The 13409-nt window shown below is 38.3% G+C and overlaps 1 protein-coding gene across 1 annotated transcript in view; it reads left to right on the top strand.

Moving 5' to 3' along the window:
- The window catches only part of TRPM5 (transient receptor potential cation channel subfamily M member 5), a 37963-nt gene that overhangs the window by 21213 nt on the left and 3341 nt on the right, over positions 1–13409 (top strand). Inside the window, exons 15-23 of the mRNA XM_068193974.1 lie at positions 2156–2414; positions 3614–3732; positions 4085–4217; positions 6594–6768; positions 8689–8857; positions 9551–9729; positions 10156–10288; positions 12200–12272; positions 13106–13196. Of these exons, the coding sequence (XP_068050075.1) occupies positions 2156–2414; positions 3614–3732; positions 4085–4217; positions 6594–6768; positions 8689–8857; positions 9551–9729; positions 10156–10288; positions 12200–12272; positions 13106–13196 (1331 nt within the window). The remainder of the gene's footprint in view (positions 1–2155; positions 2415–3613; positions 3733–4084; positions 4218–6593; positions 6769–8688; positions 8858–9550; positions 9730–10155; positions 10289–12199; positions 12273–13105; positions 13197–13409) is intronic.

The following is a 13409-nucleotide window of genomic DNA, read 5'->3' as shown; positions in this document are numbered from 1 at the left end:
GTGCTGTGCCCTTTGATTACTGCTGTTGTTGCTCTCTAAAAGGAATATAGGAAATAAAAAGGGATGTAGCACTGCTTTAAGGAAACACCAGTTTACTTTTTCTGAGCAAGGTAATTTATACAGAACAAGGAATTTACTTGGGAATCACATAGCATTTCCTGACATTCCCATCAGCTCATGATGACTGACACACAGCGGATTTTAGGAAGTTATCAGATTACTGAGCTGAGCAGAAAAAAGGTTTTCAGCAAAACCTTACATCACTGTACTTTCTTACAAAGGTGTACTTGCACCCATCAGTACCAGGGAAATTTACATCGAGTCAGCTTCCCATGCTCTTAATTTAAATTTTAACAGTTGAGCCCTGAGGAACCTTATGAGTTAGAGGGAGCATCACACAAATGGGTAACTGAGCACAAAGGTTTTGTCAGTTGCTTGTGGTCAGTCGTAGATCTTTGATTAAGAACAGAATCCCCTCCTATACCTCTACCACACAATTATCACCAAAACCTGGGAGACCACAAGGACTTAAGTCAGGATAAGTAGACTTTTGATTGGTACAAAGTCCTCTTAAAGGCTAAATAGTGCTAAATTGCCACTTAGTTTTTCCATGATTTAAAGAGAACTCCAGAAATATGTGAACAGTGGTAGAGAGGAAGCATCAGCTGCAGTATGAAGTCCTGGACCAAGTCAGAGTTATTAGGTTCTATTTTTACCTCTGGCATTTAACTGCTGGTATATTGGAGAAAATCATTAGTTCTTCTCTTTCCCTCCCTAACCTATAAAATAGGTGTAAAAGCATCTGCCTCTTGGGAGTTATTTGTAAGCAACATCATAAAGCACTTCCATATCCTGAGTGCAGCATGGTTTGGTCATTACATTCCATGTTCCAATTGCTATTATCCTAGCAATTTATTTTAACAAAGAGGCTCTCTCCGTCCCAGATCTATTTCAGCATCTTACAGTAAAGCTGCAATTATCTGTTTATGATATTAGCCTGTTACCATGGGAATGTGTCTCATGATGTCATAAATTAAGAGGTAGTGCAGAATCAGGCATATAGAAAAGATTGGCCGCAAAGAGAACTTTTTCCTTGTAACAAATGTATCTAATAATTAGCAAGATCGTCAGAGGAAATTAAAACAGTGAAGAGTCATTGTTTATTTTCTGTGAGGCGAAATTGAAAACCTACCCTAGTGTGCGCATCCTTTGTTGGAGATCAAACTTCTCAGAGTAAGAATCACAAAATTAAAGGTCCAATAACATCCCTAGCTTACACAGGAGAGCATTTTATGTGGAAACAAATCCTCACACAAAGATCAAATTGCTATCAAACTTGCGTTTTCTGCACAGGATATTTTCCATTACCAATAGATACCACTTCATGTTCCAAAACACAGCAAAACAGCTGTAAATGTACAGGTCAAATTTCCCTTCAGTTACCAGAATACTTACATCATTCAACACCACTCAAACACTACCTTAATACATATTTTATGAGGTCAACTCTTTTTGCTAAAAGGCTTCTATATTGCTTTTTTTGCAACATACTCTAATTTAATCACGAACGGCAAGAAGCCAGTTATGCAAAGGAGCAAGGTATTCTTCAGTAGGTCTATCAGATTCCAGCAAGGATAGTCAAGAAACATAGGCTTAATATGATCCAGCACTTAAAGACTGGGTCAGAAGTTCAAAGTCACAGCAACAACAAGAACTTCCACAGACAAACACCGCAAGAAATTTTAAAGCCAAAATAATTAAGAGCTGACTCACAAAAATTCATTGGCCATTTTCTTTTCTTTCCTATTATTTAGGTTTATAAAGGCCAATTACCCTTCCTCCTGTCCTTGTGCATTTGCAGTCCATGCAGAACACAATGAAGTTAACAAATAAAATTAATAGAAATAAACTGAAATAATATAAATGCACACATAATTCTGATGTGACTTTGTTTTTCAAATCCTTCTTTTTGATTTGAAATATTTCTGCTATAGTAATATGATTGCTCTGACTTCTACAGCCTTCCCCCTTGGCCAGCCCCAGCATTTGCTTGTTACTATCTTACAAGAAGCTTTACATAGAATAATATTGAGCTTATTCCCATGAACTAATTTTAGGATATTGTCACCAAGCATGTATTCTTTTTTGTTTGCAGAGGAAATGGCACATTGGAAAAACAGAACCGTTCCGCAAACACAGCATGGCCGACATTCATATTTACCCGGTGGAGAAAATTCTGGAGTGCCCCTGTAACTGTGTTTATGGGGAATGTTATAATGTACTTTGCTTTTCTCTTTCTATTTACTTATGTCCTTTTACTGGATTTTAAACCACCTCCACCTCATGGCCCATCTGTTAAAGAAATTGTACTCTACTTATGGGTGTTTACCCTTGTCTTGGAAGAGATCCGACAGGTGAGTAACCTGCATTACCTTAGTGCCAGCACAGTAAAACCTGCAGCAATATTTTCAATAGATTTACAATCTGTATAACTGAACAGGCACTTGGAGATTTAAAGTGCACTTGGAGTGCACCTGACACTTGGAGATATCAGGTGCACAGAACAGTACAGAACTTACCTTATCCTAGACACTGCACCTCTCTCTCCCAGAGCAAGCTCTTCCTCCACCATATAAACCTACATCTCTACCTTTGTTTTTCCATCCTGCTGCAGCCTTAGCCAAGTCCAGTGGGCTGCCAGCATTCAGATAGTCTCTGTTTTGTAAAGGCCCTCTCTGATTTCACTCCACAGAACTAGGTCCTCCCACCACAAATAATGTAAGTTGGAAGTTATATTCTACACCTGGAAACACAGCAGACAGCTCTACATCCTTTTAGGAGATTCTTCCCCACTGGGGACTGTTTAAAAAATCACAAGTAAATGAATTCGGATTATTTGTGGCTTTTCCTAAAATACTTTTCAACTCAAAATATTAGCAGATTTCTTTTGGGCTTGCTTTTCTTAAAAAAAAACAACCAAACAAAACCACCAACCCCCAAAAGCCTTTCTCCATTAGTCTCCTATTACTGGTTTTGGAAAGTCCTCAGTTTAAAAACTGAAACAATAACAGTGGTGCAAGTGTGTTGTAACTATGGGTTGCACACAGCTCTTCTCTTTAGACACAAAAAAAGCAGTTACAATCATTTACTCTGGAAGAACCAGTAGGTGTTCATTGTTTAAGCAAAAGAGACAGGAAAGTTTGTCACAATTTATTTGAAATGATGAAGCAAGGCCATTAACAGAGGAGGACATGGAAAATATCTGGATCAAAGAACATTTCATTATAAACCTGTAAAACATGAAGACTGCCAGGCTAAAACCCAATTAAGAAAGCCAACTTCTTGCCTAGATAATCAAGTGTGCCTTCAGTGACAATTCCAGCACAGAAATGCCAGATCTGTTCATGCTGTTTAGGTAGCAATGCCTAGAAACTGAACTCTGACTGGAAGCTGCATTGTTTAACTGCTTTTTTTTTTTTTCCTTATTACACTCAGAATTTGTTTTTGCTCTTTGCAATGAAAGACAAAAAGGCAACAGATATTATGTTAAAACTCAGAAGGAAATCATGAAAGTGGAAAACTATCAATACCAATGGTTATTTCTCTTTTTCAGAGCTTCTATACAGATGAAGACACAAATTTAATGAAAAAATTTAAACTGTATGTGGAGGATAACTGGAATAAATGTGATATGGTGACCATCTTTCTCTTCATAATTGGGGTAATCTGCAGGTATATATTTGCATCAGTAGCAAGGGCTGTGTACATCAACTGACAGCTGAGTCTCATGTGCATGAGGGGACAGGCTCTAACACTCATTTTTACAGGCTTTGAGATGTGTTTCTCCAGTAGGAGCCTCTGAAATTGATACATTCAAACACATCTACTGAAAAGCTCTGCTTTGTTTGTTTGTTTTCTGAAATCCCTTTTACTCAAAGTACCTTATATTTTATTATTTGTTAATAAATCTCATTGAAGCCGAGAGAGAAGAGAGTGTTCCTCCATCTTTTGGTTATTTCTCCTCACTGTACAGACATTAGCAGTACTTGCTGAGAGCTGACATTTTATTCCATGTCTTCTGCAGGATGCTGAAATCAACTTTTCAAGCTGGCCGTACAGTACTTGCCATCGATTTTATGGTGTTTACACTTAGACTTATCCATATTTTTGCAATTCACAAACAACTTGGACCAAAGATCATAATTGTGGAAAGGATGGTAAGTGTGCAGTCTGCCTCAGATAAATACTTGCACCTTCTAAAAAATGGAGAGTAGGAAATCTTGTCTTTATAAAAGAAATAACTTGATAGTCTGTCTTTATTTTTACATTGTTAAGGCCTGTCATTTTGCATATTCCTGTATTTTATTATAAGATGGAATGTTTGAAGTAGATCCTTCCAAAGGCCTCTGTAGTGCAGTAAGCTGGTCCCAATTTACTAATCCTTGTATCTTTCCTAATAATTTATCTTCAGATCTGGCTAACAAAGAGCAGTCTATGCCTTACTGCTATTCCTCCTACTTCCCAAGCTGTATGCATCCAGGGCAAAGACTTCAGGCAGATGACAGGCCATGTACAGAAGGGCAGGGCTTTCAATAAATGACTTGGGGAAACAGTGTCTGTTTTTTTTTCAGCAAGTGTGGGAAAAAAAAAACAGTGAAAAAGGGTGGTTACAAGTTTCCTACAGGAGTTATTCTTACTTGTACTTTTTACCTCCCTGTTACAATGAAAACATATTAGTACTTTGTGAGCAGATGTTGGAAGATGTTGATGAAATATTTTTATTTATTACTGCTCTCCTGAAAGAAACGAGACATTGGGATTACAGTTACTGTGCTTGAGTATGCATTGGTATGTTGAAATAGCTTTTTATTTAGGCATGTTAATCCTTCAGGTCAATTAGCTCATGCTAACTGATTAATAGAGTTCATCTAATTCTAAGTACCATTACAGAATCTACAAATATTTGATTTGTGACCACAGCAGAACTCAGTAAAAGCTCTACAGTCTAAACAAGCCTATACATTGAATAAACATAACTACCAAGCTATTTGGATTTGTCTACAAATGCAATAACTGGAACTCTAAGATGACATTTGGTTGGACTAGCAAAAGGGTAAATGGCAAATAAATATTTGTTCTTGTTCATTATCTAGCTTATGGCATTAGCAGACTTCTATTGTGAGAGAACAAGTTAGATGCACAGCTCCTAACCCTTCCTTTGCTGCCTGCCAAGCTAAACCAGGGCCTTGAACAAGTCCTACCTGTACCCACTGCTGGCACCTGAAGTCCTGCAAGATAACACTGGGGTTGGGAAGGTGCAAACAAGAACATTAACAGCAGCCTAGAAAAAACCCTACCAGGGACCTTTCATCTTTGCCCCACCCAAGCCAACACAATGCCTCAGCTTTGGTATTTCAGTGTTGAACCTTACATCAAAGGAAGAAACAGCAAAGGTTACTCCAGTAAATGAAACCTGTTTGAAGGGTTCAGGCAAAATCATCTCCCTTATTTAAGAGGGAAGCAATCCCAGATGGTCTCTTACTGTCTTTCCCCTTTATACTCTTGCTACAGATTTGCTGAAACAGGTCTGGCAATTGCTAAAATTCCAGAACAATACTCATTTCCAGAGAGACTGCAGATTGGAAAAAAAATAGTTCCAGATTGTCACCGCTCTCCCATCACCATGATACCATTGCAGCCCTGCAACATTCCTAAATTTTAGATCATCCAGAAAACAAAATAGGTCGGACATCAACTCTGTCTTTCCTGGCTTAGAGATGATGTTTCATATCAGAACTCCAAGTAACATTCTGGAGCTCTGAAATGCCTATGCTTTTGGGTAACTGTGCAATCCAATAATCTGATTGAAAGGAATCTACAGTCCCTAATGAACTCTGTCAGATCAGATGGGGAGAGGATGAAGTGTTCCTCTTCCACCAGGGAAAAATTATTGCACTTGATAGTCATATTAGATTTTTTTTTTAAGTAAGTGTTTTAGGATTCAATTACTTCTGCTTCTGTAGAGAAACACAATGTTTAAAAGCAGGAAGCCCCAAAAAGGATCTTTCAGATGCATCACTTAGCTTGAAAACTGAAGACAGAAGGAACCTGATCCTTGCAGCCTTTACTGCCTGCTGTATCAGTAGCTCAGTATTCATCAATGAGCACTGACTGCTACCAGGATTCTCTGCTGCAGCAGAACTCTTGTAATTCACAGTAAAGCAGTCCTTGGTACTGAGACAGCTCACAGAAAACATGCACTTAAAAGAGAAAATGTGACAGTCACTTAAAAGATAAAATCTGTGTAATTTTTAATTGTTTGATGATTGGAAAGCAAGATTTTAGTTTAAAATGTGCATTTATCTAAATGAGCTATCAAAGAAGAATATAGGCCAAGGACAATATGGTAACAGCAAGGTCAGATGAGGAATTCTGTGCATGGAACTGTATCTTCTTCCACCTCCTTTACCCTAAACAAGCTTGTAAAGAAACAGAATTATTTGAGCCATATTCATACAGAAAAACTACTGTTCCTTGACTATGCTATCACAGTCACTGCCCTTCCTTTTCTCCCCTCCCCCTCTCTTTTGTAGATGAAGGATGTTTTCTTCTTTCTATTTTTCTTGAGCGTGTGGCTCATTGCCTACGGTGTGACAACTCAAGCTCTGCTCCATCCTGATGACAGCCGAGTGGAATGGATATTCAGAAGGGTTCTTTATCGTCCCTACCTTCAGATATTTGGCCAGATTCCACTGGATGAAATAGACAGTGAGGAAGCTTCTTTCCCCCTAGCTTGGCCATTTTTGAATGTAAACTTCTGATGAGAGCATAGAATTCCTTCCAAGTATTGCCCTTTTTCAATTTTTCTTTTTAAAATCTTTGTCCTACGTGCCAAAGCTTACACATTACTGTCACACAAACAGTGTATTTGCAAAGAGATAATGGGCATTGTGGAGTTACATTAGAGCATAGGGGCTGGCCCTGTTTAGATAAGCTCTCAGAAATACACAAGGATTCGCAGTTTTAAAGGCTGGCATACCTGCTTTCACTTCAATCCACTTCCTTTCAGTTTAACCTGATAGGACCCAGATAACCCTTTGTAAACTCAAATAATAAATAACAGCACCTCCACACATTTTGGCATTAAAGTAGTACTGCTCTGCCCATAAGCAAACATATGTTTTAGAATCAAATCACTCCAGAGCATTTATTTACTCTGGAGATTAAGGTGCCCAAATCAAATAAAGCTAGTAATTGCTTATGTGCAGTATTGCAAACAAAACAACATAAAAATAATCATAGGACACTGAAATAATTAGACATAAAAGTTCAAAGGCAACATTTCTGACAGGTAAGCAGGTCAAATACAGAATAGGTTACCTCCCAAAGAAGTCTGCAGTAATACTACAGAATGTAGCCACTGCTAAATGTCACTGGCAATAATGAAGTGGGATTCAAACTTGGAGCAATATAAAATAGAACCAAAAAACGCCATAGAGAGAAGCAAACTAGTAAGCATTTTCTCATGTTCACTGTGCTTAGTAAGAAAAAGCATGTCTTTGAAAAGCCAAAACACCTGAATGACACAAGACAGAGGAAAGTGATTCATGTCCATTTAAAATACCTATGGTGTAAGCATGCACATCACAATCAGTCACCCTTATTTCCATTAAAGTAATTGGAAAGAAACAAATATTTCTGGAACATAATTTAACTAATTTGCCAAAAGGTCAGATGTAGCACTCCCTAGAAAGGTGTGTTTCTCGCCACTGAAACTCCAGTGGGTGTCCCTACCCGGGTGAACAACTGGTTAAGAGTAACAGGAAAAAAAAGGACCAATTACATGGGCAACTTCCAGAAGGGATTAATTCATCCTAGGGCCTTCTGGGTCTTATTCTATTTAACATCTTTATGAAATATATGGAAAGGTAGAGGGGTAATGGGGAGGACAAAATTTGCTGACAAAACTACATCACTGGGTAGCAAAGACAAAAACTGACACATAAGAGAGGCAGAGGAGCCTCATGAGTGCTGAATCATCAAATGAAATTCAGTGTAGAGAAGTATAAACTAGTGCCCTTGGTGAAAGAAATCCCAGCTTGGTGAGCTTTGATATAACCATGTGCTCTAATGAAGTAGAGGAAAAAAAAGTAAATATCATTACGCTACTCTAAACTTGTGGGTTTAATTCACAGCTGGAGACAGAATACAGCACTAGACCTCTAGTCTGATGCAGTAGAACCAGACCTTCTTCCTAACCTCAACAGCAAGCTCAGATACACAAAGCACTTTAAATTTAGAACAAGGAACCAACCCCCCCTCCCAGCTTTTACTGAGTTTTCTCCTCCAACCCACGTTCCAGGCATGAGGACAGAAGGATGTGGGGGAACACAAACTTAGAGGAGGTTTGATTTCGAGAACTCAAAACTAGTCCAAAAAGGATACAGCCCTTTCAATACAATCCCTTTTATGATGAACACTACTACAAAGCCAGCTGTGACAGACATCTTGCCACTAAACGAGCAGCCAAGTTGTGGAGGTCTGCAGTGTCCTATGGCTGCAGATACCTTGCACAACAATGCAATGTCTTTTTACATACACAACACGATTATACTTCCACAAAATCAAAGAAAGAAATATGGCATGAAGATTTGCCATAACTTTTTTTCCCTTCTTCTCCCTTTGCAGCATCACGAGCATACCCCAGGAACTGCACGTTTAACCCACTGCAGATTCTGCAGGAGAACACGCCATCCTGCCCTAACAGCTACGCCAACTGGCTCGTCATACTCCTGCTGGTCATCTTCCTACTGGTCACAAATGTCCTCCTCATGAACCTCCTGATTGCTATGTTCAGGCAAGAATGATTTCACTACATATCAGGACAGAGGCTGCAAAGCTTTAAGTGGATGCCCACATTTTCTACCTCATTGCTGGCTATTCCTTTTAAAATACACCTGTAATTTTCCTAATTAACATTACTTGGGAATTGATAGGCAGAATCCTGTGATCAGACAGCTCTTAAGTTCTCATCATCCTTACTCTAGTCACATTGGAGACAAGGAGAAAAGAAGACTCTTTTACTGCTAAAAAATCAATTAAACATGCACAGAAGGGTCTGAGTCCCTGGCTGTGTGGAACCACAGATCTGCAGGTGCACAGCAGCCATAAACTTGGCAGACTTTACAGTGGATGATTTGCACATAAGGGAAATGCTTGTTGTCAACACAGCTAATAATGATTCATTTGGTAGAAGAACTGATGTGGCATGTTTGCTGATCTTTCCTGAGCAAAGTAGAATTATCTTTCTTTAAAAAAACCCAAAAATGCCAAACAAAACAAATGTATATTTTAACAATTGAAGACTGCAGCTGCAATTCTTGTAATATCTAAGAATTTGCACAAACTTTAGATTAGATTAACACTATTTGCTGACCTTGCTGTTCCTTTTTTTAAAGTAAATACAGGACTAAATTTTGTTATATTCATCTTTAGCTTGTGGTGGTGAAAAGAGTTACATGTTTTTATTCCTCCCTCCATCAAATTACAGTTACACTTTTCAAGTTGTCCAGGGCAATACAGACATCTTCTGGAAAGTGCAGCGCTACAACCTGATTGTTGAATACCATGGTCGGCCTGCCTTAGCCCCACCATTTATCATTATCAACCACGTTACTCTGGTTCTCAGAAGACTCTTCAACAAAATGGAACACAAGAAAAAACACCTGGGTGAGTTATTAACAAATGTGATCAAGCAACTATAGAGCCTGACTCTCTCCAAAGACATGGTGCATACACAAAATAGCAGAGCAAGATGGATTTCCTTAAGCCAAGAGTCACAATTATTTTTAACAAAGAGTGCCAGGAGAGTGCAAACAAAAAATTAAGGTTTATCATTTAAACTATAAACAGTTTCCCACAGTGCATTTCTTGATGCATCATAGTTACTACAACAAAGGTAGCAATATACAATGGGTTTATAGGGATTTGATTTCTGAAGATTTAACAGTTGATAGGTTTAAGGAATAGTTATTTCATTTGCTCCTGAGTTTTTGCAATTATTAACTCTAAAAACAACCTTCCTTTAGCATATCATCTTCTCACTGCTTTTACCAGAGAAATAGGGGTAAAATATGATTCTTATTTTTCCTACAGAAAGAGATCTTCCAGTGAGCCTCGATCAAAAAATCATAACATGGGAGCTGGTGCAAAAAGAACATTATCTTGTAAACCTTGAGCAAGAAAAGAAAGAAAGCAATGAAGAAAGGCTGAAGGCCACATCTAATAAGTAAGTTATTTTGACCCACTGGAAGAGTAACTCACAAGCCTTCATCTTTCAATGAGTTCAGCATTGAAGTTCTTATAAAGCTTATATAAAGGGTCCAACTGGAATGCAGTTAGGAAACACACAGTCCATGAAAAAATGTGAGAGGTCGGCATCACTACAATGTTAGAGTGTCACTCCTGAAGTATGTACAATTATAGACCTGCACGTTCCAGCCAAATCTGTGGCTAAGCTCAATGAAAATCTTATTCATTAAGAAAATGGTGGAAAAACAGTTTGCTAGCAGCACACATAATTTCATCCCCTGTAGGAATACAACACAGACTTTTGAATGGAAGTTTAAGATACCTTGAATTAGCCACAGATGCAGAAGAACAAATACTTATGCCTTTATGGCATGGGACTGAGTCTCCATTTGTCTACTTCTCTATATTTCCCCACTAGAATAGGTTTAGTCTGATAAAGTCCTAGATTATTTTTCAGAGTTTTAAACATTTAAGTGAGACACAAAGTAGTTATATGCAGGGAGAACAGAAACATCTAAGACAGAAAAGCACTCCTTAAAGAAGCTTTTAACACATATTCCAGCTGTTTTCTCTTACAATAAAACAGACTTTAAATAGAGTCACAATGGGTGTGAAAGTTACCATAATAAGAAAGTTCCATGGAAATGTTCCTGTGCTGTCTGCTTTTTTTTCAAAATAAACCTCCAACTCACAGAATAGCTGGAGACCAGAACAGCATACTTCCATTCTCAGAAAATACTCCTCTTCCCTTAATTCATACAGGCCCTTAATTCATAATAATTTAGAACGATTATATAGGTTCAAACTTGATTCCCATAAGCAGATCACTGACAAACCCTAGGAGTGAGAGTTTAATTGTTGAGATAATGCAATAAATATATGTGAAATTGCTTCCAAACAAAGGGTACTATATCCTTTATATAATAAGATGGTACGTTGTAGGTGAAGTTATTGGAGGGGAAAAGTGAGAATCCATCTGGCTTCACAATATTTCAGGTATAGCAGAGCCAGAGAAAGACTGAAAGAGATTCAGATGAACACCACTACCCCCATGGTTTTTATTTTTGCTCTTAGGTGGTAGCAGCGTGGTTTTGAAAGCTTAGAAAACCCTCAGGAAGTGATTCTTCGGACTTTGGCTCCACTGAACCAATCTCAAAATGCATTAGACCCACCCAGCAGCAGGTCTTTCACATAGATGGATTGGAACGTTGCCTGTGAGAGGAAAACTTTGAAAGAGTAGCTAGGAGAAACCAGAGAGGGATTTACCAACCCTATGAGGAATCAGATGTTAAGAATAAAGAGCTGATGGGAGAACAGGTGAAGGATACAACAAGCTTGGGGATAATTCAGCAATTTGGAGGCACTATGTGGAAGTTCATTAAGCAATCCCTGTGGACTGCATGAAAAAAAGGGATTTGATTGTCAGGTTAGTTTCCAGAAACAGAAGTTCACATAAATTTTAAGTGGCTTATCTCTGTTGTGGTCTCAGTTCTTACACCAGGATCAGTTTCCATTGGGTACTGATGTTTCCAGGTAGGAAAGACACAAGAGGCTCAAAAGACAGAGCAGCTCCTTTCTGCTGCCCTTGATTTCCACAGCAACTGAGGCTAAGTGGCCCTCACCAGAAGCTGAATAGCTGCCCTGACCTGTCATTTGTGAGTCCCTGGGCAACAGGTGCATGAGAGTGTTCCAGAATTGCTGTTCTGCCCAAAAATATACTCCTATGAACACCTCAAAAGGACAAAACTTTTAAGGGGCTGTAGGATGTCTAAGCAGCACAGAACTGCAGTGAAGAGCCAGGGGTGTAGTAAATTACATGTGGTTTGTGGTTTATTATTTCTTTTGAAGCCTCTCCTTTTTGTTCAAGGTGTTTGCTTTGTTTCTACAGGGTGGATAATTTGTCTAAGTATTTTAGTGGGTTGAAAGAACAAGAAAAACGATTTAAAGTTCTGGAAGCTCAGGTAAGGAGTATTTTCTAGCATTTATATCAGCTCTAGGATTTCACCATCTTTCTCTCATTAAATGGTGGTTTGGCAGACCCTACTTAGGGATAAAGAGACGGAAAAAAACAGATCTGTATTATGGTTTCACTTTTTTTATTGCTTTCTGTGCTAAAAATATATAAAGAAAAAATTATAAACTCCTGTAGAAAGGAGAAAAGGCAATACAACATTTCTTGGTCTCTTTCGTAGTTTACTTGAGAGTGTTTATTTCCTGTGTTAAGGATGCTACTGGAATGAAATGCTTTATCTTCCCCCCTCCATTCTTGTCCTTCTCCTAATATTTTCTTTTTTTTTTTAATGTCAACTTGGAAAATACACACATTCTGTCTGATCTGTCCTAATCTCCTTGTACATCAATTTTTCTAATTTTCTTAAGATACCAGGTACCAACATCTCAAAAGGGAAGTGTCCAGCATACAATTATGAAGTCCAAATAATAGCAGGAAATTCTGTCTTGAGCTTTTGATGACAAACCCTCGCAATATAAACAAACATTTCTTACACAGTCTGAAAATGTTAAACCACCTGCTATGTAGCACAACTCTTATTGTTTTCTTTATCTCTACGACTCTCCTGTATAATTTTGGCCTCACTGAAAATTCTTTATCTTAATACTCCCGCTACAGTTTCCTGCTCCCTTCTTATCCCTTTTATGGCTTCCTGAAAAAAAGTCAGGTTATACAGGTCCAACAGAAACACACAAGGAATGCTTTAGTAAGTTTGTGCCAGCTTGAAGTATTGCAATATCCTCACAAAAGAGGGCAGGTATTTAATCACTATCTATTTTGTAGATTTGCTACTGTACAGCTGTTATCTCCTCCGTGGCAGAGGCTTTAACCAAAACCAACCTCTTGTGCACTCAACCAGCTCCAAACTATACATGTAAGTACTGAAAACAGTCATGGAAAAGCTAATTAATACAGCTGAACAATGCGAGGTGGAAAAAATAAGATTGGAAAATAACCCCATAAGGAGATTCCTAGACGTAATGGGAATATAAGCAGGGAACAGAATATTCTTAGCTCAGAATGAAAAAAATTACCTTTTGTAAAATACATTTAAAAGCTTTGGGGCAAGGACTGTCAGGGTGAGTTA

Source organism: Anomalospiza imberbis, chromosome 6 (assembly GCF_031753505.1).
Source record: "Anomalospiza imberbis isolate Cuckoo-Finch-1a 21T00152 chromosome 6, ASM3175350v1, whole genome shotgun sequence".
NCBI lineage: Eukaryota > Metazoa > Chordata > Aves > Passeriformes > Viduidae > Anomalospiza > Anomalospiza imberbis.
This window is presented reverse-complemented; position numbering and strand designations above follow the sequence as displayed.